The sequence below is a fragment of the Vulpes lagopus genome, chromosome 11 (assembly GCF_018345385.1).
Source record: "Vulpes lagopus strain Blue_001 chromosome 11, ASM1834538v1, whole genome shotgun sequence".
Classification (NCBI taxonomy): Eukaryota; Metazoa; Chordata; class Mammalia; order Carnivora; family Canidae; genus Vulpes; species Vulpes lagopus.
Window position 1 is genome coordinate 64868818 of NC_054834.1, and position 25187 is coordinate 64894004.

The 25187-nt window shown below is 34.3% G+C and overlaps 2 protein-coding genes and 1 pseudogene across 2 annotated transcripts; all 3 read right to left on the reverse strand.

Annotated features, from left to right (window-relative positions):
• Positions 1–317: 317 nt before the first annotated feature.
• On the reverse strand, positions 318–1241 carry LOC121501326 (olfactory receptor 4A15-like). Its single transcript, XM_041773283.1, has one exon. The coding sequence runs from the start codon at positions 1233–1235 to the stop codon at positions 318–320; it is 918 nt and encodes a 305-aa protein (XP_041629217.1). The 5' UTR covers positions 1236–1241.
• An 11957-nt stretch (positions 1242–13198) lies between these two features.
• On the reverse strand, positions 13199–15479 carry LOC121501324 (annotated as a pseudogene).
• A 7708-nt stretch (positions 15480–23187) lies between these two features.
• Positions 23188–24117, reverse strand: LOC121472004 (olfactory receptor 4A47-like). Its single transcript, XM_041722958.1, has one exon. It carries the CDS (start codon positions 24115–24117, stop codon positions 23188–23190), a length of 930 nt encoding a protein of 309 aa, XP_041578892.1.
• Between the last annotated feature and the right edge of the window lie 1070 nt (positions 24118–25187).

The following is a 25187-nucleotide window of genomic DNA, read 5'->3' on the forward strand; positions in this document are numbered from 1 at the left end:
AAAAGAACAATTGTGAGAGAGAGAAAAATGTGAAATTGTACTCTAATGAAAAAAAGCACAGTATTAACTATAGTATAAGTCACATAAAACACAGTTTCAACAGATACATTTTATACCTAAAAGCTAAACATCTATTTTCCTAAGAATTTATGAAAATCTTAAAAGTTTATTTTGAATATTGGAAATACTTACATCTTCAATGCTTTTCATCATGTACAAGTTTATTAAACCTGAGGGGAAATTTACTACAAAAAAATAATCCTTTCCTGGAGGGAGCAACTCTTCATTGAAAAGAGGCGACACGTTTCTCTTCTGCTTCATTTTCTTCTTCTGGCCCACAACTTTTTCATGGCATTTTTCATCTCTCCATTTCTCAGAGTATAGATTAGGGGATTTAACATAGGGGTAATAACTGTGTAAAACACAGTCAATGATTTATCAATGGGTAAGGTAGAAGGAGGTCTCACATACATAAAAATGCAGGGGACAAAGAAGAGGACCACAACTGTAATGTGGGAGCCACAGGTGGATAAGGCTTTGCGCCTCCCTTCCTGACTATGATTCTTCAGGGAGTGGAGAATAACCCCATAGGAGATGAGTAAGACCGTAAAAATGACGACACAGATTGCCCCATCATTAGCAACCACGGTGAGGCCAATAACATAAGTGTCAGTGCAGGCAAGTTTTAGTAATGGGTACATGTCACAGATGAAGTGGTCAATGACATTGGGACCACAGAAAGGAAGGTTGTAAACAAAGAGAAGTTGAACTACAGCATGTAAAAACCCTCCAAACCAAGCCAACAACAGCAACAGAACACACACTCGTTGATTCATGATTGTCAAATAATGCAAGGGTTTGCAGATGGCCACATAGCGGTCATAGGCCATGACCACCAGGAGTAAAATCTCAGCACCACCAAATAAGTGCCCTATAAAGAGCTGGGACATGCAAGCTTGGAAGGAAATGGTTTTCTTCTCATAGAGTAAGTCTATAATCATATTTGGAGTAACTGTAGTAGAATACACAGCATCCATAAATGATAAGTAACCAAGAAAGAAGTACATAGGGGCATCCAGGCTTGGGCTGACCACCACAGTTACCACAATGAGTAGGTTGCCCACCATTGTCACGATGTAGATGAGCAAGAACACAACAAATAATATTTTCTGACCTTGGATGCTCTGGGTGAGCCCCAAGAGGACAAACTCAGTCACATTGTTCCTGTGTTCCATATGTTCTTTTGCATGTCCTTATTTCAGAGTTCAGACAAAATTAGCTATAAATATAACTATTCGTGGTAACTTCCTGAAATCTTAACACAATCTGTTTATTCATTCAACACGTAGGCATTGTCATTTCTTACGTCCCGGGACTTTGAGACATTACAATACAAGGCTTGATTAAAACATGTTCCCTACCCTCACCAATCTTGCAGGTTAAGGGAGAGAAAAGTTATTAAAGACATCCTGAGAAAAGGACACATTAACAAATAAATGGGGTGCCACAACCAGCTTTCCACCTGGAAGCTAGTAAAATTGTACATAAAGCAAATTATTCTTATAAAAAATTTTAATGCATTGTTTTAATGAAAAATTAAAGCAAGACTTATATTTGCTTCCCAGGTAATAAAAGAGATGACATTCCAAGTTATAGAATTCTCTTATCTAATAAATGAAATTCATATATTTATAATATTGGAATACCTTGAGTCAAAAAAGATACCATATCATCAATAAATTAGATGGAAGAAAACATTTACATTTTAGGGAACATACACAGAGCTAATATCAAGATAGACACAGATATCTAAGCAATTAAATAAAAGACAACCAAACCAATGACAACATGAGTGAGTCATATAAACAAGCAACTAAAGGATGGCCACCACACATATGCTATGATGCTGAAACTCACCTGTGAACAGAAACATAGGAAATGAAGTAACAGCCTCATTATGAAAGTGTGAATTTGGATTCTTCAAAATCACTCATTCAAGTTCTGTGGACGATATGCCATCCTTAAAACTTTCACAGATCGCAAACAATGCTCAGAAAACATACCAATTGAAACCACCATTAGGCATAGAAGTATCTGCCCATTAAAATATCCCTAAACCAGAAACTAGTTTCTAAAAACTTGACATTAGAGAAAGTAAATTTATTCTGGGTCTTTGTATATGAAAATAGCCAAAAAGAATACTACAGAACTGAGCAATGCCCATGTATTCTGGTTACTGTAAAGAATCCCAAACGTGGCTGATTCTCAGAACCACGCAGCAGAACTTTTAAAAGACTGTGAATTCCCACACCACCAAAAGGTAAAATGTAGAGCCTACTTTGAAATCTTACATCTAATTTCACTTCCTGGATTACCTGAATACTGAGACAAGCATTCAATACAAGCTCTGGGTTGTAGTCCCTTCTCTCTTTTCTTTTGTACACTGATGCCATCTGTCTGCATGAACACGCAGCAAGAAAACACAGGCACCATCATTAAAGCTTAAACAGTTTCCATGTGAACAATGCTCTCCATGCTTACAGAAAGTCTCGCTCATTTCAGTCTTTTAAAAAAAGGTTTCCTTTAAATTGTTCAGATTTTTCTTTTTTTTTTTCAAAATGAATACAAAAGTCCTATAACCTAAACAAGTCTAAATCTTGACTCTGAACAGAGATCCAAAATCTTCATTGTTGGTAGAATTTGCCCTAATAACAAACAAATGTTAAATCAGCACTTTGAGGTTAAAAAAAAAGGCAACTTTGTGGGAGAGAAAATTCTGAATTGTTTAAATAAAGATTGTGTCGTGTATTTTTAATGTTAATATAAGTCAAATAGTAAAACAGCCTTTACAACAGTCAATTCTCAATAAATTATACTGGTCTGTCTTTACAAAGCATAGTTAATCTTAGGATTCCCTGTATAGGGAATAATTTCATAAACATACTTCATTGTGTTGAGTCCTTCATTTCAATTTCTGCACAAGATAGTCGTTGAACACTGATCCAAATACTCTCTGAGGTCAAGACAAGAGTCTGTAAAGACTTTATCTGTATTTGAAATACAACACATATTGTTGAGTCATTCAACTGGTACATCTCCAAGAGTGTCTTCCCTAATTAAATTCACTGGGACCTTCATCATAATTTTGAGAGTAGACCTACATCTCCAGAGATGACACCAGGAAAATTGCCATGTACAACAAAATTTGAGAAACTTGTCCTCTTAAGGGAAATCACAAAAGACCAACTTGAGAGTGAATCACCAAAAGAGAAATGTCCAGCATGGACAGAAATAAAATATGTTTTTTAAAAAAAAAAACTCTCTTCTTTAAAGCATGAATTTCAAAATATTCAAAGCTGGTTCAGTTAGGCTTAATCTATGTCTTTGCACGAAGACACCTGAATTGACTTCCAGAAGACCATAAAACAAATTTCAGAACAAGCCATTTGAAACTTGTCTCAAATGTAGGTAAAGCAATCTGCTCCCCTAAGGGAAGAGTCTTGAGTTTGTCACATAGGGGCACACAGGCAAGTTGTAAGAACCTATGTTAAAATGGGAGTGGGGACAGAGAAAAGACTTGGGAAAATTCCACTTATCTCAGAGTGCTCAGGAAACATTCACCAAAATAGACACGGGGCTGGGCCAGAAAACAAGTGCAATGCATTTCAAAGGACTTAAATTATACAGAATATATATAATTAAGTTCAACATAAATATAACAATGGGAAACAATGTTTCCCAATTATTTACAAATTAACAACATAAATTTAATTACCATGGATTAAAGAAGAAATACCAGTGAATAGTTTTTAAAATAAAGTTTCAACATAAAAATAATGAAACAGTGTGTGTGTGTGTGTGTGTGTGTGTGTGTGTGTGTCTATGTGTGTATATGCATACGGGATGTAGTTAAAGGAGTGCTTAGAAAGAAATGTATAGCTTTAAATAGAAGTATTAGGAAAAGAGGTATTACAAATAAAGTAAACCTCCATCCTAAGAACCTAATAAAAGGAAAAGCAAAATTTAGCCAGAGAACATTGTAGAATTGAAATAGTAAAAAAAGACAAAACTCATGGAAAGAAAAATTAATTGACTAAGAATTAGAATACAAAATAGAATAGAGAAAATATATAAATCCAGGAAGTGATTCTTTCAAAGATTCATAAAACTGATAAGTTCCTAGCAAAATGGATTAAGAAATGCTAAGAGAAAGTACAAAGGATGAGAATCAAGAATGAAGAGAGTACCATTACTCCAGTCTACTTATCTGAAAATGATAATAAAAGAACATCATAAATGAATCCATAGCAGCATACATGCCATCTAAGAAAGTGGAGCTCTGTTATAAAAGATACAACTCTCTAAAGACGCACAGAACAATAGTTAAAAACTGGAATAATTTAGGGTGCTTGGTGGCTCAGTGGTGGAGCACATGAGTATTGATCTCAGGGTCGTGAATTTGAGCCCCGTGTTGGGTATAGAGATTATTTTAAAAACTAATAATATTTTTAAACTAGAATAGTCTAATACTGTTAAATAAATTAATTCTTTAAAATCTTTCCTCTTTCAAAAAAAAATCTTTCCTTTTCCAACACAAAATTTCAGTCCCATATAGCTTTTTCAATGATCCTATATAAAAATTAATCAAAACATAGTACCAATCTTACATAAACGTGTTCAAGGATGAAGGAAAATTAAAATACATCCTGACTCATTTTATGCACCTAGCATAACCATTATGCCAAAATGAAATAAGAGCATCACAAGAATAATCAGACCAATCTATTAAAACCTCTCTATTCACAAACAAAATAGTTTCATACCTGAGAAATCCCAAAGAATCTACAAAAACAGCTACTAGAATTAATTTGTGGGTTAGTAAGGTCATACGGTACATACATGGTCAAAAAATTAATCTTATATCTACAAACTAACAAAAACAACTTGAAAATGAAATTTTTAATGTACCATTTAAACTAACTATAAAAATCATGAACTCCTTAGGCATAAAATGCAGTAATATATGCTATAATATGCTTAAACTAAAAAATACTGATGAAAAATGTCAAAGGAAAACAAAACATGTGGAGAGATATACCATAGTCAGGAATTAGAAGGCTCATTACTGCTAACGTCTCAAATCTCAAAATGATTGAATCTGTAGGTTCCATGAAATTCTCAACAAAATCCCACTAAGTTTTTGTGTGTGTGTAAGAATACATTGATTCAAAAATTTATATAGAAAGATAAAATAACTATAATAGCCAAAATTAATTTTGAAAAGAACAAGTTCAAGAACTTAAACTACTTGCTTTCTAAACTTAATATACATCAGCCATTAGAAACAATGAATACCCACCATTTGCTTTGATGTCAATAGAACTGGAGGGTGTTATGCTGGATGAAGTAAGTCAGTCGGAGAAGGACAAACATTATATGGTTTCACTCATATGGGGAATATAAAAAATAGTGAAAAGGGAATATAGGGGAAAAGAGAGAATGAGTGGAAAAAATCAGAGAGGGTGACAGAACATGTGAGACTCCTAACTCTGGGAAATGAACAAGGGGTAGTGGAAAGGGAAGTGGGTGGGGTGTTGGGGTGACTGGATGATGGGCATTGAGGGAGGCACTTGATGGGATGAGCACTGGGTGTTATACTATATGTTGGCAAATTAAACTCCAATAAAAAATAACAAAACAATAAAAATAAAAAAATAAACTTAATATAAAGTATTGGAGAAAGGGTACATATGTAGATCAATGAAAATGAATGGACTAGAGACAGACCCTTATTATATGACTTACAATAAATGTGTAGAGGCAATTCAATATAGAAATGGTCATCTTTTCAACAAATGGTGCTGAAATAAAATGATATCTATTTGCAAAACATGAATTTTAATCAATGCTTCAAGCCATAAATAAAAGTTAATACAAAATGTCTCAAATAGCTAAATGTTAGACCTAAAAACTACAAAACTGGGGATCCCTGGGTGGCTCAGCAGTTTAGCACCTGCCTCAGCCCAGGGTGTGATCCTGGAATCCCGGGATCGAGTCCCACATCAGGCTGCCTGCATGGAGCCTGCTTCTCCCTCTGCCTGTGTTTCTGCCTGCCCCCCCCCCCCAATTCTCTGTGTCTCTCATGAGTAAATAAATAAAATCTTAAAATAAAATAAAATAAAATAAAATAAAATAATAAAATAAAATAAATAAAATAAAATAAAATAAAATAAAACTACAAAACTTCTCAGTGAGAACATCAGGAGATCTTTGTGACCTTGAATTAGGCAAAGATTTCCCAGGTATGACAAAAAAAAAAAAAAGCATGATCAATTAAAATAATAATAAATTTGACTCTTTAACACAGAAATTCTGCTCTTTAGAGGATATCTTAAGAAAATGAAAAGATGAGACGTAGACTGTGAGAAAACATTTGCAAACTATACATCCGATAAAGAGCTTGTTTTCAAAATAAATAAAGAACTTTCAACTTTCCATAATAATAAACAAGTCAGTATACAATGGTCAAAGGAACTGAACAGACATTTCACCAGAGAGGATACATAAATGGCAAAAAAGCACATGAAAATTCTCCAGCATCATTAGCTATTCAGGAAATGCAAATTAATTTTTATTTATTTATTATAGTCACACAGAGAGAGGGAGAGGCAGGGACACAGGCAGAGGGAGAAGCAGGCTCCATGCACCGGGAGCCCGACGTGGGATTCGATCCTGAGTCTCCAGGATCGCGCCCTGGGCCAAAGGCAGACGCTAAACCTTTGCGCCACCCAGGGATCCCAGGAAATGCAAATTAAAGCCAAATCATATCATTATTGGGACACCTGGGTGGCTCAGCGGTTGAGCATCTGCCTTTAGCTCAGGGCCTGATCCCGGATTCCCAGATCGAGTCCCACGTAGGGCTCCTTGCATGGAGCCTGTTTCTCCTCCCTCTGCCTGTGTCTCTGTCTCTCATGAATAAATAATAAAATCTTTTTTAAAAAAAGTAATCATTACTGACTTATTCAAAGGACAAAATTAAAAACTTGACAATACCAAGTTCTGACAGAGATAGAGAAAACCTAGAAATGTCATTCATTGCTAGTAATATGCTGCACCTTGGAAAACAGTTTAATAATGTTTTATGAAATCATGCATCTATCATAAAACCCATCTCTTCTGCTCCTAGGATTTTATCTAATTTAAATGGGAACTTACATTCATGCAAAAATTTATACATGAATATTTATAGTAGTTGCACTCATAATTCTGAATATCTGGGAACAATCAAAATAACTCTTAATTAAAGAAGGGATACATTTACATTTTACCCAAAACCATAGGATATCTAGGAAAAACCTAACCAAAAGGTAAAGGATCTGTACTCTAAAAATGGCTGAACATTTATGGAAGAAATTGAGACACAAAGAAATGGAAAAATATTCCATGCTCATGAATTAAAAGAATAAATATTGTGAAAATGTCTATGCTACCCAGGGCAATTTACACTAATGCAATCTTTACCAAAATACCATGGGCTTTATTCATAAAGCTGGAACAAATAAGCCTAAAATTTGTATGGAATCAGAAAAGATCTCAAATAGCCAGAGGAAGGTTGAAAAAGAAAGTCAAAGCTGGGGGCATCACAATGATTGATTTCAAGTTGTATTACAAAGCTGTAATCATCAAGACAGTATAGCAGTGGCACAAAAATAGGCACATAGATCAATAGAACAGAATAGAGAATCCGGAAATGGGCCCTCAACTCTATGGTCAACTAATATTCGACAAAGCAGGAAAGGCTATCCACTGGGAAAAGGACAGTCTCTTCAATAAATGGTGCTGGGAAAATTGGACATCCACATACAGAAGAATGAAACTAGACAATTCTCTTACACCAGGCACAAAGATAAACTCAAAATGGTTGAAAGATCTAAATGTGAGACAAGAATCCATCAGAATACTAGAGGAGAACACAGGCAACACCATTTTTGAACTTGGCCACAACAACTTCTTGCAAGATACATCTATGAAGGCAAGGGAAACAAAAGCAAAAATGAACTATTGGGACTTCATCAAGATAAAAAGTCTACACAGTGAAGGAAACAATCAACAAAACTAAAAGACAACCCACAGAATGGGAGAAGATATTCGCAAATGATGTATCAGATAAAGGGCTAGTATCCAAGATCTATAAAGAGCATATCAAACTCAACACCAAAAAAACAAATAATCCAATCATGAAATGGGCAGAGGACATAAACAGACATTTCTCCAAAGAAGACTTACACTTAGCCAACAAGGACATGAAAAGATGTTCCACATCACTTGTCATCAGGGAAATGCAAATCAAAAACACAATAAAATACCACTTCACACCAGTGAGAATGGGTAAAATTAACAAGATAGGAAACAACAAATGTTGGAGAGGATGTGAAGAAAGGAGAGCCCTCTTGCACTGTTGGTGGGAATGTGAACTGGTGCAGCCACTCTGGAAAATAAGTGTGGAAGTTCCTCAAGAAGTTAAAAATAGGGCTACACTACAACCCAGCCATTACACTGGTATTTACCCCAATGATAGAAGTAATGAAACACCGGGACACCTGCATCCCAATTTTCACAGCAGTAATGTCCACAATAGCCAAACTGGATGGAGCCATGATGTCCTTCAACAGATGAATGGATAAAGAATATGTGGTTTATATATACAATGGAATATTAATCTGCCATCAGAATAGACAGATATCCACCATTTGCTTCAACATGGGTGGAACTGGAGGTTATGATGCTGAGTGAAATAAGTCAATCAGAGGACAATCATCATATGGTTTCACTCATATGTGGAATAGAAGAAATAGTGAAAGGGACCATAAGGGAATGGGGGGAAACTGAGTAGGGAAAAATCAGAGAGGAAGACAAATCATGAGGGACACCTAACTCTGGGAAACAAACTAAGGTTTGCAGAAGGTGAGGTGGGTGGAAGAATAGGGTAACTGGGTGATGAGCATGAAGGAAGGTGCCTGATGAGATGAAATAATGAAAAAAATTGAAGGGATTAACAAATTCTCATATAACCATAGGATGGAATAGTACTCAGCAATAAAAATAAATGAACTATTGTTAAACACAATATGCATAAATTTCAAATGCATTATAGTAGGAGAAGCCAGATTTAAGATACTACATTTTGGACACTATCTTTATTTAAAAAAACCCCAACATCTCCACCAAAAACTGTTAAAATTAATAAACAAACTCAACAAACTTGCAACATACAAAATCAACATGCAAAACCAGTTGCATTTATACATACTAACAGTAAACTACCCAAAAAAAGAAATTAAGAAAATAATCTCATTTACAATACCATCAAAAAGAATAAAATATTTGAGATTAAATTTAACTAAGGAAATGAAAGATTTGCACCCTTAAAATAATATGACACTATTGAAGGAAATTAAATATACAGACAAAAGGAAAGATATCCTATATTCATGGATTGAAAGAATATATGCTAAAATTTCCATACTATCCAAAGTAATCTACAGATTCAATACAATCCCTATCAAAACTCCAAAGGCATTTCTCACAGAAATTGAAAAAAAAAATCATAAAATTCATATGAAACCATGAAAGACCCCAAACAGCCAAAATGATCTTGAAAAAGAGCAAAGCTAGAGACATCACAAAATACATTACAAAATTAGTGTAATCAAAAGGGTATTACTGACATAAAAAGAGGTATGAAAAAATAAAAATAAAAAGAGGTATGCAGACCAATGGAATCGAGGTGGACACTTGACGGGATGAGCACTGGGTGTTTTTCTGTATGTTGGTAAATTGAACACCAATAAAAGTTAATTAAAAAAAAAAAGAAATTTCAGAAATAATTCTATGTATATGTGGTCAATTTATCTTTGAAAAGGGGGCCAAGAATAAACTACGGAGAAAGGAAAGTCACTTTGTTGTGCTAAGAAAACTGAATATCAATAAGTAAAAGAATGAAATTAGACCTGAGTTATTGTTTGAATCTTTGCATTCCCCAAAATTCATATTTTCAAATCCTAGTGTCCAATGTAATGGTATTATGTGTGCCTTTGGAAGTTGATTAGATCATGAGGTCAGAACCCTCATGAATGAAATGAATACCCTGATAAAAGCAGCATGTTGGTGAGGACATAGAAAAGGTGAAACCCTTCTACACTGTTGGACAGAATGTAAACTGGTGTAACCACTATGAAAAACAGTATGGAAATTCCTGAAATAGTTAAAAGGAGTACTCTCCTATCATACAGCAACCATACATCTAGGTATGTATACAAAGGAAATGATATAAGTATCTTGAAGAGATATCTGAATCCTCGTGTTCATTGAAGTGTTATTCACAATAGCCAAAATAGAAAAACAATCTGTCTACTGATGGATGAATGGACAAAAAAAATGGGACATATATAAGTAATGGAATATTATTCAACCACAAAAACAAAGGAAATTCTGTTTTTTGAGATATGGATGAACCTGGTGGACATTAAATGAAATAAGCCAGATACAGAAAAGGAAATACTATATGATCTCATTTATATGTGGAAGCTAAAAAAAAAAAAAAGTTATATATATAGAAGCAGTGAAGAGAATGATGATTGCCAACTAGGGGTTGGGGGAAATGTTCAAAAACTACAAACTTTCAGTTATAATATGAGTAAGTTTTGAGGATCCAATATACAGCATGGTGGCTCTAGTTAATAATCCTGTATTGTTTACTTGAAATATGCTAAAAGTACATTTTAAGTGATCTTACCATTAAAAAAGAAAAAGATTATGTGAGATAATAGATGTGTTCATTAGGTTGATTGTGTTAACCACTTCACAATGAATACATGTATCAAATTATCATATGTCACATCTTAAGTATATGCAATTTCAATTAGTCAACTATATCTCAATAAAGCTAGAAGAAAAAAACTTTATCCTGAGGATTCAATTTATAAAAAATTCTGGAAAAGATAGAATTATGGACCAGAATTTGCCAACTCCTAGAAGCTAGAATAAAAGGGGACTACAAAGATGCATGGGGAATTATTTTTGATGATAAAACATTTGTATATCTGTTGTAACAGTGGTTACATAACCACAAATACATAATAGTATGTATTTGTCAAAACTTGGAGAACTTAGACTTAAAAGGATGAATGATGCACTGTGAAAATTATATCTTATTTAAAAGTGAAAAAGGACAGATTTTATACACTGAAACAAAAGACATCTGGAAAATACAATAGAAGGTAAGATTCTATTGGCAAAACAGCATAAAATAAATTTACTCAAAAAGACTAAATTTACAAAGAAACCTACTAGGTCTATATGAACACCAAAGAAAGCTTGTTAGGTGAAAAGACTTACCCAGTTTTTGGATAAGAATTCTCAATTCTCTAAAGATATTAGCTCTTACTAATTCAAATCATACTGTAAATATTAACTAAACATAGTTTTTACTAGAGTAGCCTATTAAAAGATTTTAAAACATAAATACAAAACAATAGATATATTTCTGGTAAGAAATTATTGGACATGAAAATGTCCCATAAATTAAGTGCAATTACAATATGTCTTAAATGGCATACAAATATTTTAAAAAGTGGAAAATAACAGAGGTCTGAATTGGATCCAAGCATATGCAATATTTTTTAATACAAACTTAAGATATCAAAGCAATGGGGAAAAATAAGTACACATCTCTATAAATGCCCACCCAGAAAAATAAATAAAATTTAATCCCTAATTAATCTTTATATCAAAGTGTAGATGGATCCAAAATTCAACATAAAATGTAAAACCACGAAACAATTAAACAAATGTTGGAAACATGTGGAAGAATATTTTGTTAACATTGAAATAAGGAAGACTTTCTAAGCAAGATTAGAAAGTCAAAAAATTAATAGATTTAATTATGTATATGTAAAAATATTTCTAAATGGCCAAAAATATTTTGCATAATATAAAAACATCCAAACTTGTTGGTTGGAAAAATAATACATATACAAAGATGAAAAGGGATAATAACTTCTTTAGTGTATGATGAAATCATAAAAATTCATATGAAAAAGATCAACAATCAAACAAAACAGGTAAAAGTCAATAAAAGATCATGCACAAAAGACAATAATTTTAAACCTGTAAATCAAATTAAATTATATTTGTTAAATTTCAATCAAACAAATGGAATACAATTTCTTTAACAATCAGATGCTCAAATATCATAAATATTCATCAAGCACTGGTTATTGAGAATGTGCACAAATGGGTATTTGTATAAACTGAGGAAAGTAGCACAGTATGGTATAAGCCCATGGATGGCATTTGGACAATTACTGTGAACACTGAAAATTTTAAATACATGTACCAATTGAACAATTCCACTGTTAAAAGCTCATATTTAGAAAATTTCAAAAAGACTGCACTGCAGAGCTATTTATCATAGAAAAATATTTTAAAAAAAACATGATGAAGATTGGAAACACTAATTTTACCATATCTTTATAAAGAAGTTTTGGGCAGTACAAGGAACCTAAGAATGAGTTGTATCTGTGTATTGGTATAGAAAGATGTTTAGAAGGCTGACTAGTAAATATGAAAGTTATACACAGACACAAAGACACAAACACATATATGAAAATGATTTTATTACCAAAGATTATTAATTGAACAGTCTTAGAAACAATAACAAACTTTATATAATGATACTAATAGAAGAACAGGGAGACTCTGGCGAGGGACAAGTAGGATGTTCATTCCACACCATTTCCACTTTGTAAGGATTCTATATTTAATATTTATTATTATCTACTATACTTTCAAATATATTCTAAAAAGTAAAATGTTACACAAAAAAATTAATATGAAAACAAATTAAAGAGAAGGTAGTCTATATAGCAACAAATATTTTAACAAGGACAGAAATGAAAATACAAGAGGAGAAACTGACCAGAAATAAAAATAAGAATGAGACTAAAACTAACAAAAGCAAATGCAGCAATTATGATTTAGTGTAACTCTATAATATTTCATTGACTATTTCTTTGCACATTACTTATTGACTCTGACTAGAAATGCATTTACAGTAAAATGGACTTTAACATTTGAGGAGATTGGCCCTGATGTTAAATTACTTCCTTCATGATGGATGAGGCACTGATTTACTACTTCATGTGACATTTCTCCTCCAGAGCTTCTTCATAGCATTTGTCATCTCAGAATTTCGCAAAGTGTAGATCAACGGGTTCAGCATTGGGGTTATGACTGTAAAAAACACACTCAGGGATTTGTCAATGGGGAAGGTCTTAGCAGGTCTTACATACATGAAAATACATGGAACAAAGAAAAAGACCACCACAGTGATGTGGGAGCCACAGGTCTGGAGGGCTTTCCGCTTCCCCCTCTGGACTAAGGTTCTTTAGAGAGTGCAAGATGACACCATAAGAGATGAGCAAGAGCACAAACACAATAGTGCAGATCATCCCTCCATTGGCTACAACTAACAGCCCAATGACTTGGGTGCTAGTACAGACCAATTCTAGTAAGGGGTACATGTCACAGGAAAAATGATCAATGACATTGGGACCACAAAATGGGAGCCCATAAATGGTGCTAACTTGAATTACTGAATGCAGAAAACCTCCAACCCAGGATACCACCAGCAGCACAACACACACCCATTGCCTCATGATAACCAAATAATGCAAAGGCTTACAGATGGCCACATAGCGGTCATAGGCCATCACCAGCAGAAGAAAGACCTCTGATCCACCAAAAAGGTGCTCCGTAAATAGCTGTGTCATACAAGAATGGAAGGATATGGTATTTTCCCCAAAGAACAAGGTTGAAATCAATCTGGGGGAAATGCAAGAGGAATAAGTGACATCCATAAATGATAGGTTAGCAAGAAACAAGTACATAGGTGAGCCCAGGGTCTTACTGAGAGCTATCGTCAACACAATGAGCAAGTTGCCCACCACTGTCAAAATATAGAAGAGCAAGAACATAACACAAAGGACCTTCTGTTCCTTAGGATCCTGTGTGAGGCCCAAGAGGACAAAGTAAGTTACGTTGTTTCTTGGTTCCATCTAGTCTGGATAGGAGCTGACTTCTCATATTAGAAGCAGGTGATCTACAAAACATTGGGGAAACCTTTACATGTATTATTAATTCACGCTTTTATTGACCAATTCAATTAAAAGACTGTAGAAGGAGCACCTGTTTGTGTCACATGTGTAATGGACATTAAGATTCTCAAGTTGAATAGGCCATGGTTTCCAACAATCAGTAATAGTATATATAATAATTATCAATGTAATAAGTGTAATTATAAAAAAAGTCACACAATGCAAAGGCCAGAGATAGGAAAATATCAACCAAAACAATCAAAGAAAGCTTCCCAAAGGAAGCATACTTCTTGAATTTTAAAGGAAAAGTGCAAGGACAAGAGGGCAAGGAAATTCCATGAAAAAGTATACAATTTATAAAGTCACAAAAGTGAAATATTTGACCTTCAAGGTAATCGACATATCAAAAGTGAGTAAATTAAACTAGGAATGGAAGGTCACTGACCTCAATTGTCTCTTCCCTCATAAGACCTCTTTCTTAGGATCATTGGTCAGATATGTCACCTTTCCTGAACAAGAAATTCATTCAAAGCATTCCAGAGTTGTCTGTCTCTTAATTTTTAAACTTCATATGCACAACATCTCAACTATGAACATCTCCAAATGGGATATCAGTTCAGTTGTTATGAAACTAAATTTTTAATTTTTCACTGTAAACATAGTGTTCCACAATTCTTAACGGTACCACCTTCCATGTAATTGCTCAGACAAGAAATATCACCATACCCTCTGTGCCATTCTTGCTCTTGTATCATATATTGATACCTCTAATAAATCTTATTAATCCTCTTTAAAATATATCACAAACTTGAACATTTCCCTCCACCCACCACTTCTCTGGCCCACTGTCTTCCCTTTATGTTCTGACTTCCATCAGTTTGTTCTCCTGAGGCAGCTCAAATGATCCATTTTAAATCTGATTCTGATCTAATCACACCACTGCTCACAACGCTACAGTAGATTCCAAACACTCACAATTTAATGAATCACATTTCATATTACAGTAAGAGGAACTGTAAACCTCATTTCACAGTTGAACAAACTGAGGCTCCGAACATCGGATAAATTTTCCCAAGGTCACTCTAAGTGATACAACTAGACTTTGAAATAGTTCTTGCATTATCTCAAAGTGATCTTAATTTTTATATGGTAAAGCTTTTCACACAATTGCAAAACCTGATTTCCACTATTTACTGTTAGTCTTACCTTAGAAACGCAAGTCCACAATATAAAGGAACACTTTTTACTATTCATAGGGACCTGAAATTCTTCTGTCATCCAGTTTGACAAGACAGGGCAAAAGCTGCATTCTTACTTGAGGATATATTTTATTTCATTCGACTGTCTATCCATTTTCTCCATGGGCGTCTTCCGGTTATATAGAATTTACATTTATGTACACTGTAGATTACTTCCTAGGAATTCCATGGTTCACACAGAAAAACAAAAATATACCACATTATGATAATTTATCAAAAAAAAAAAAAGAGAGAGAGAGAGAGAGCCTATCCTTACATAAGAAGATACCAGCGATTTCCCAGGGAGATTTTTCTCAAGTAACTTCTTTGCTACTAATTTCTGAATAGAAAATACCATTCAGTTGGTTAGTCTTTCTCATTGTATCATGTAGGTTTGACCAGAATACTTGACTTGAAATTTTGATGTGCTTTTCCTTAGGTAATGTTTTAAGCCTAGCAAGGGCTTTCTGAATAGTTTATCAGTTCTTAAGAGAATAGCATCTTCTTCCCTACAAGGTCAAAGAACACTAGACATTTCTTCCTTTCCAGCCACATTTATCATCAAGTCCTAGAATTGGAAAGTTTCCAAGAATCATTCTTACTTAATTGCATTCACTGGGATTTTACAGAAGTTCAAACATACATCTAAATGTAAAGATATACTAGACTAACACACTTAATGAAGACCTAAAATATATCACATGGGGAAAAAAATAGCTTTAGGGTCCTTATCAGAACTTTACACTCAGGAATAAAATTTCAGCCCAGTCATTTTGTTCCAATAAAGATTAATTTGTCATTTATTTCCCCACTTACAGTAATTTTTTTTCATTTTATTTAATATTCAATATACTCTGCTTAGAAGTGTGCTCACATATGTTAAATATACACAAATTCAAATGTAATGACTACTCAAGGGTTTTTTTTTCTGTCTTTGTTTTTATTCTTTAGTACTTTTTTATTCTTTAGTATTTTTATTATATAGAGCACCTATTTAATGCCGGGAAATGTGTTATAAGTAAGGATACAGCAATAAGAAAAAAAAATCATATCCTTTCCGCACAGACCCTATATTCTCAAAGTAGTGTCAGACAGTAAATAAGGGGAAAATTTAGTAAACTAATTATATCCTTCATCAGAGTTAATGATAGAGCAAATAGGGTGCTCAGGGAGATTTCTACTATGGAGAAGGTGATCAAGGAAGGCCTTTCTTCAAAGGTGATACTTAAGCTGAGATCCAAAGGATAGAAAGTGGCTACCATCAGAAACACTGTTACAGGTAGTAAAAATTAATTAGGTAAAATAATCTCAGTTCACTGATGGCTAAACATTTCTCAGGGAGTTTTATTCCAGAGCTATTTTGAAAAGGAAGGGTGAGCTTAGGCACTCTCATCTTGTGCCTGATTGTAGTGGGAAAGCTTTCCACCTTTCCTTGCTGGGTGTCATGTTAGCTATAGATCTGTCATATGGCCTTTATCGTGTTGAGGTAAAGTCCTTCTATATCCAATTTGTGTTTTTTGGGGGGAGGGTTGAAAGTTGTTTGTTTCTTCGCTTGTTTTCACAAAAGAAATAAAAAATGCTGAGTCTCTGTACTACCAATGACAACCCAGAGAGGATTAAGAAAACAATTCCTTTTACTACAGCATCAACTAGAACAAAGTACTTAAGAATAACCTTAAACAAGGAGGCAACATTTCTACAGTGAAAAATGACAGGATGTTGCTGAAAGATATTCTAGAAGACATAAATAAATGGAAAGACTTTCTGCAACTGATATAGTTGTTTTTGAGATGTCAGCGCTACCTAAAGTAATCTAAAGATTCAATGCAACCTCTAACAAAATCCAAAAAAACTTTTGCAGAAATACCAAAATCCATCCTAAAATTCAGGTGGAAACTCAAGACGCTCCAAGCAGTCAAGGTAACCTTGTGGGGGGGGGGGGGGGGGACAAAAAGTTGGAGGACTTCCTGGTTCTAAAACTACAAAGCTATGGTAATCAAAACAGTGTGATATTGGCATAAAGGTGGACATAACAATGGAATCAAATACAGAGCCCAGAAAAAACCTTTGCTTATGTGCTCAAATGATCTTGATCGGTGACAAGAGCATTGCTGGGAAAGGACAGGTGGTTTAAAAATGGTGCTGTGAAACTGGATATCCACATGTGAAGGAATGAAACTGAACACTTAACAACATACACCATACACAAAAACGGACTCAAAATAGATCAAAGATCTAAACTGCCAACTAGAACTATGAAATTCGTGGAGGAAGACATGAAAGAAGGCTTAATAACTTTGTATTTGGTAATGATTTCTTGAGTAGGACACCAAAAGCACGAGCACGAAAAGAAAACATGCATAAATTATACTTTGTCAAATTTAAGAACTTTGCACGTCACAGGACACTATTGGCAGAGAGAAAAGGCATCTTACAGATGAGAGAAAATATCTGCAATTGATATATTTGATGAAGTGTTAGTATCCAGAATATATAAAGAACTTCCACATCTCAAAAACACATGCAAAAAAACACCATCCTGGTTTAAAATGAGCAAAGGACCTCACTAGACATTTCTCCAAAGAAGATATGTGAATGCCGTATAAGCACATGAAAAGATATTCAATGTCACTAATCATTTAGGGAACTGTATCTTAAAATCGTGATGCAGTACCACTTCACATCCAACAGGACAGCTATGATCACAAAATGTAAAAATAGTTACACACGTAAGACAGTAAACAAATAAAAAAAACTGTGCTTTGATGATGGGAATGTAAAATGATACAGCTGCCATGGAAAATGTTGTTACTTCCTATGAAATTAAGTTAGAAAATATTTTATGATCCACAATTCCATTTTAGGGTATAACACAAAATAATGGAAATCACAATCTTAGATAATTTATTTTACCCATTTTCATGGTAGTGTAATTCACAATACCTAGAAAGTAGAAGCAGCCAAAATGTGTGGAAATAAATAAATGTATGAATAGAATGAGGTATATGCACACAACAGACTTTTATTCACCTTAAAATGAAGGAAATTCTGACACCTGATAAAATATGCACTGATCTACAATTCACTATGCTAAGTGAAAGAAGACAATCACAAAAAAACAAACATTGTATGATTCCACAGACATAGGTACTTAAAACAGACAAATTCATAGACAGAAAGAAAACAGAATGGAGGTTGTCTAAGGCCCAGAGAGAGAATGGGGAATTATTGTTTAATGAGTGTGGAATTTCAGTTTGGAAGATGAAAAAAACTCTGAGATGAGTGGTGCTGGTACTTGCATAACAAATGTCAATTAACTTAATTAACCATCATGACACTATGAAACGACTCAGTGCCACTGAACTTTATAATCACAAATGGTTAAAACCATAATTTTTGTTATTTGTGTCTTGCTACAAGTTACAAAACACATTTAAAAATTAAGTTGACTTCATTAATAGGTGCATGATAACAACATAAACTACAGCACAATGGCTAGAGTATATGCACATTGGATTTACGCACACTTGTTTAGAAAATAGGTACATCATCCAAAATAAAACTAGCAAATTAAAATCTTTGGAGCTGTATTCCAACAATTTGCATTTTACCAGAACCCTAATTCCCATGGTACATTGAACTTTGACGATCAATTTGACAACACATAAATCAAATATGATATATTTACAGTCATAAATAATTTCCTCCCTGGATCTTTCCTCACAGTGGCTTTATATCAAAATAAACATAATTTGGACAAATAGTGCTCATGAGCCTCAGTACCACAGAAATTATCTTCTTTTCTCTTTTCCATTTAAAAGACAAAATTATTTTCTAAAGTTATGGATATCTCTTGAAGTTATTTTTACCCCAGAACTTCCTCATGGCATTTTTCACCTCCAAGTTTCTGAGTACACAGGTTTAACAAGGGAATTAGCATGGTATAAAACACAGACCATGATCAGTGGAGAAGGTGGTGAACGGATGCAAATACTTAAGTATGCAGGACACGATATTAAGACCACCACAGTGACATGAAAGACACAGATGGACATGGCTTTGTGTCTATCCTCCCAGCAATAGGTATTCAGGGAGCATAGGATGACCAGCTAGGAGTTCACCAAGGGAAAATTTTAACAAGCTGATGAACTCACTGTTGACAGCAACAAAGAGACCAAGAGTATGAGTGTCCATGCAAATGACTTTCAACCAAGGATTTACATCACACACAAATGGTCTATGACATTGGAGCCACATACAGGCAGCCACACTATGAAGAGGACCTGAGTCCTCTTCTGAGACAAGGACAAAGCCTCTAGCACATGCCACCTGAAAGACGAAGCTGTATCCCTGTCACTTGTGATGATTCCATACTACAAGGCTTTGCAGATGGCCACATGGATACTCAGCAAAGACATAAGTCATGCACCAGCATTTCAGGCGTCATGGATGAAGAACAGCACTTATCTAGAAGAGATGCGCCACATGGGCAGAAAATGGAAGCAGTACCCAAGGTCATGAAAGATGATTTGTTAAACGAAAAGACCACTCATGGATAACATTCTCAGTACTGGAAACCTTTAAACTCTTCCTAAATTGATATTCTTAAATTGAGTCTTCTAAAAATAATAATTGGCTTTGGTTTAGCAATTAAACCAAGATAAACTTATTTTACCTTCATTGTAAACTTATTTTTTTTTAATTTCTTTTTTTTTTTATGGTAGTCACAGAAAGAGAGAGAGAGAGAAGCAGAGACATAGGCAGAGGGAGAAGCAGGCTTCATGCACCGGAAGCCCCACGTGGGATTCGATCGCGGGTCTCCAGGATCGCGCCCTGAGCAAAGGCAGCGCCAAACCGCTGCGCCACCCAGGGATCCCGTAAACTTATTTTAATGTTAAACTTATCTGTCTTATCTAAATATAAACTTACTATTTCATTTTACACTTGATTTGGAAATAGAATATGCAAGACTAGGTGTATACTGAAAGAATAGTAATGAGGGACTGTTAGTCTCATCACATATCAGAAGATGATATATCAAAGCAATCATGTTACAAATCAACTGGGACACAAATAAAGAGATCAATGAAACAGAATTGAGTCCTAAATTAGATCCAAATATGTATGAGGGTTTAGAATATAATAGTTAGGATTTTAAGTCAATAGAATAAAAAAAAGCATGAAACTATTTTTAAAATCCTGAATTTTAGAAAATAAACTAAAATTCTAATACTCTTTAACTCCTGTGTCTAAATAAATTCCAGATGGACCAAAAGTTTTAATGTGTGATATACAACCTCAAAAATGTTTTAAAATTTAAGTACTAACATAAAGTTGAAGAATATTTTTATATGAATGATCTTTTTAAAAGCAAAAAGCATTACATGTTAAATTAAAAAAAACACCTTTTACATGCCAAAAGCATTCTACATACTATATAAATATTAAACATACTGTTAGCCAGAAAGATAATACATATATATATATATATATATATATATATATAATAATAATAAAAGGGATCATTTCTTTAGAATGTAACCAATCATAAAAAATCAGTATGTAAAATATCAATGATTGAATGAAGTATGTAAAAGCATCAATAGATGATTCACAGAAAAAGGAATACAAATAATATTAAACATGAAGAGATAAACTCAATGATATGAAAAACATTACAATTTAATCAGATTGTCTTATATTGAATAATTGATTGTCTTATTGAATATTTATCAGGTATGGTTTGTTGAGAATGTGGACACAAATACTCTCACAGACTATAAGTAGAAGTGTAGCTACTGGTAAAATCTCAAGGTTGACAATTTGGCAAGAACAATAAATATTGACATTTAATTATTAATTCAAATACATATCTCAACAATTCCACTCCTAGGAACTCATACTTACACATTATCACAAACATATAATTATTGCAAAATTTTTTGTCATAGAAAAAGGTTAGTAATAACAGGAACAGAAATGGATACATTTCTTTTAGCATATATAAGTAAGTAATATGGAGCACTAAGAGATCTCTAAGGACTGGTATTGAATATCCTCAAGATGTTACAACACTTTTATGTGTAATTTTTAAAAACCAAACAAGTAAATAAACAAAAACCAGAAACAGACTCATACATTTAGAGAACAGATTGGTGGTTGCCAGAGCAGAGGAGGATGGACGGATAGGCATAATATGTGAAGGAGATGAAAGGAACAAAGTTTCAGTGATAAAATAAATATGTCACAAGAATGAAAAGGACAGCATAGGGAATACAGTCAAAAATGATGTGACAACTTTGTATGGTAACATATCAAAACTACACTTATCACAATGAGCATCCCTTAACTTACATTATTGTTGTCTGTGTTGTATATCTAAAACTGATGTAATATTGTATGACAATTATGCTTCAACTAAAAAATTAAAAATTAAATTATCCTAACTTAAAAGTTTATTTTATTTTACTTTTTATTTTAAAATATTATTTATTTATTTGAGTTAAGAGAAAGCGAGGAAGAGAGAGCACGAGCAGTGGGGAGAGGTAGATAAAGAGGAAGAAGTAAACTCCCCATTGAACAAGGAGCCTGATACAAGGCTGGATCTCATGACTCTGGGATCATGACCTGAGCCAAATGCAGGCTACCAAAGCCACCCAGGCACACTAAAACTTTATTTTTTTTAAAAAAAGAAGTTGCATAATAAAAGCAAGCATTTAGATACATGAGAAAAATTCACATACATATATTTAAATCCAAGTGCATTTGTAAAGTTGTCACCTCCAGAGTCTTCAAGAGATTAAAAGCTAGCTAAAGGAAGAGGAATAGAGACCATGCTGAGAGATAAGTAGGTAATTTATTCAACATTTTATCCCATTGTATAAGCTTTGCATTTATTTATTATTATCCATTACACTTCAATCTTTCTTATAAAAACAAGTGTTACACTTTTTATTTTATAACTAAGAACAGAAATTTAATAAACAGTCTATAAACATCATTAAGAATTACAGATAATATAATAAAGGGAATTACCTTATTATTTTAAGATTTTTTTATGTCTTTATTTGAGAAAAAAGAGAGTTGGGGGAGGAGCAAAAGGAGAGGATCAACTGACTCCACACTAAGCAGGGAGCCTGATCCAGGGCTCTATCCCATGACCCTGAAATCATGACCTGAGGAGAAAACAAGAGTCAGATGCATTAATCCACTGAGCTAGCCAGGTACCTCCAAAATAATTACCTTAAGTTATAAGAATATAACTAAAATAATGCTAAGTATCAGAAAAAAGCTTTAAAATATAAACTGATTAAAACGTTGTAATCATATAAATATTTCCTCATTAATTCATTGCATATTGTTGATTCCCTGCTATAAAGGCATTACACCATTAAATGAAGTATCTGCAAGGTATTATGGACCTTACATTTTAGCAGTAAGAGAAAGTATAATTATAGCACAATAATCCAGTTCATTCTTTAGTTATAATTAAGTTCTTTAAAAAAAAAAAAAAAAGGAACTCAGAATCATTTAAGAATATTTCTGGGACACCTGGGCAGCTCAGTGGTTGAGCATCTGCCTTTGCCTCCGGGTATGATCCCAGAGTCCTAGATTGAGTCCCACATTGGGCTCCCTGCATGGAACCTGCTTCTCCTCCCTCTGCCTATGTATCTGCCCCCTCTCTGTATCTCTTGTGAAAAAATAAATAAAATCTTTTTTTAAAAAATGAATATTTCTGCATTCATAGAAAATGGGCCCATGTAAAAGAATTCTGTTCATGGTGGATAATACACTTATCTATTAAAAGATATAACATTTCTCCTCCAGAGCTTCTTCATAGCATTTGTCATCTCAGAATTTCGCAAAGTGTAGATCAACGGGTTCAGCATTGGGGTTATGACTGTAAAAAACACACTCAGGGATTTGTCAATGGGGAAGGTCTTAGCAGGTCTTACATACATGAAAATACATGGAACAAAGAAAAAGACCACCACAGTGATGTGGGAGCCACAGGTCTGGAGGGCTTTCCGCTTCCCTTCTGGACTAAGGTTCTTTAGAGAGTGCAAGATGACACCATAAGAGATGAGTAAGAACGCAAACACAATAGTGCAGATCATCCCTCCATTGGCTACAACTAACAGCCCAATGACATATGTGTCAGTACAGACCAATTCTAGTAAAGGGTACATTTCACAGATGAAATGATCAACAACATTGGGACCACAAAATGGGAGCCCATAAATGGTGCTAACTTGAATTACTGAATGCAGAAAACCTCCAACCCAGGATACCACCAGCAGCACAACACACACCCATTGCCTCATGATAACCAAATAATGCAAAGGCTTACAGATGGCCACATAGCGGTCATAGGCCATCACCAGCAGAAGAAAGACCTCTGATCCACCAAAAAGGTGCTCCGTAAATAGCTGTGTCATACAAGAATGGAAGGATATGGTATTTTCCCCAAAGAACAAGGTTGAAATCAATCTGGGGGAAATGCAAGAGGAATAAGTGACATCCATAAATGATAGGTTAGCAAGAAACAAGTACATAGGTGAGCCCAGGGTCTTACTGAGAGCTATCGTCAACACAATGAGCAAGTTGCCCACCACTGTCAAAATATAGAAGAGCAAGAACATAACACAAAGGACCTTCTGTTCCTTAGGATCCTGTGTGAGGCCCAAGAGGACAAAGTAAGTTACGTTGTTTCTTGGTTCCATCTAGTCTGGATAGGAGCTGACTTCTCATATTAGAAGCAGGTGATCTACAAAACAAGGGGGGAAACCTTTAAGTGCATTGTAGATCACGCTTTTATTGACCCAATTAAAAGAATGTGGAAGAGATAACCATTTGTGTCAAATGTTTCATAGATGTTATGATTTCCAATTTGAACAAGCCACGGTTTCCTGCATTCAGTGGTAGCATACAAAATAATAATCAGTGAAATAGTGTCATTATAAAAATAGTCACACAATCTGAAGGCCACACGGTAGGAATTTATCAACCAAACAGCAATTAAAGAAAGTGTCCCAGAGGAAGCAATGCTTTAGCTGTATTTCAAAGGAAAAGAGAATGACCAGAAGAAAAAGGGGCATGGGAATTCCATGAAAAAGGTGCACAGTTTACAAAAGTGAAATACCTGAGACCCAGTTCGGATAATTGACATATTCTAAGTGAGTGGATGAAACTGGGAATGGAAGGTTGCTGACCTAGATTTTCTGAAACCTCTTCCTTAGGATCTGTGGTTGGATATGCCCACTTTTCCTGACCAAGAAATCTGGAACCATTACAATGTTGTGTCTCTCCCTTAATTTTTAAACTTTCAATATGCAACATCTCCAACTCTGGACATTTCCAATTTGATTATCAGTTCAGTACTTATAAAACTAACTTTTTAATTTTTCTCCATAAACATGGGGGTTTCCCATCTCACTAATTGGTACCACTTTCCACATCATTGACCTGACAAGAAATATTACAGTATCCTTCACACCTCTCTTGCTCTCATATCATATATCAATAACTTTAACAAATTATATTAACCCCCTTCAAAATATATCACAAACTGGATCATTTCCCTCCCCTCTCCATTTCTGACCCACTGCAGTAACCATCTGCAGTGTCTCTTCCCTTTCATTCTGGCCTCCATCAATTTGTTTTCCTAACACAGCCCAAATGATCCTTTTTAAATCTGATTCTGATCTAATCACTGCACTGCTCATAATTACAGTGGATTCCTATCACTCACTTACAAACTAACAAATCACATTTTATATTACAGTAAGTGGAA

What these genes read in the sequence shown, in the direction of transcription:
- LOC121501326 (XM_041773283.1), bottom strand. Translation starts at nt 1,235, where the DNA reads ATGGAACACAGGAACAATGTGACTGAGTTTGTCCTCTTGGGGCTCACC.
- LOC121472004 (XM_041722958.1), bottom strand. Translation starts at nt 24,117, where the DNA reads ATGGAACCAAGAAACAACGTAACTTACTTTGTCCTCTTGGGCCTCACA.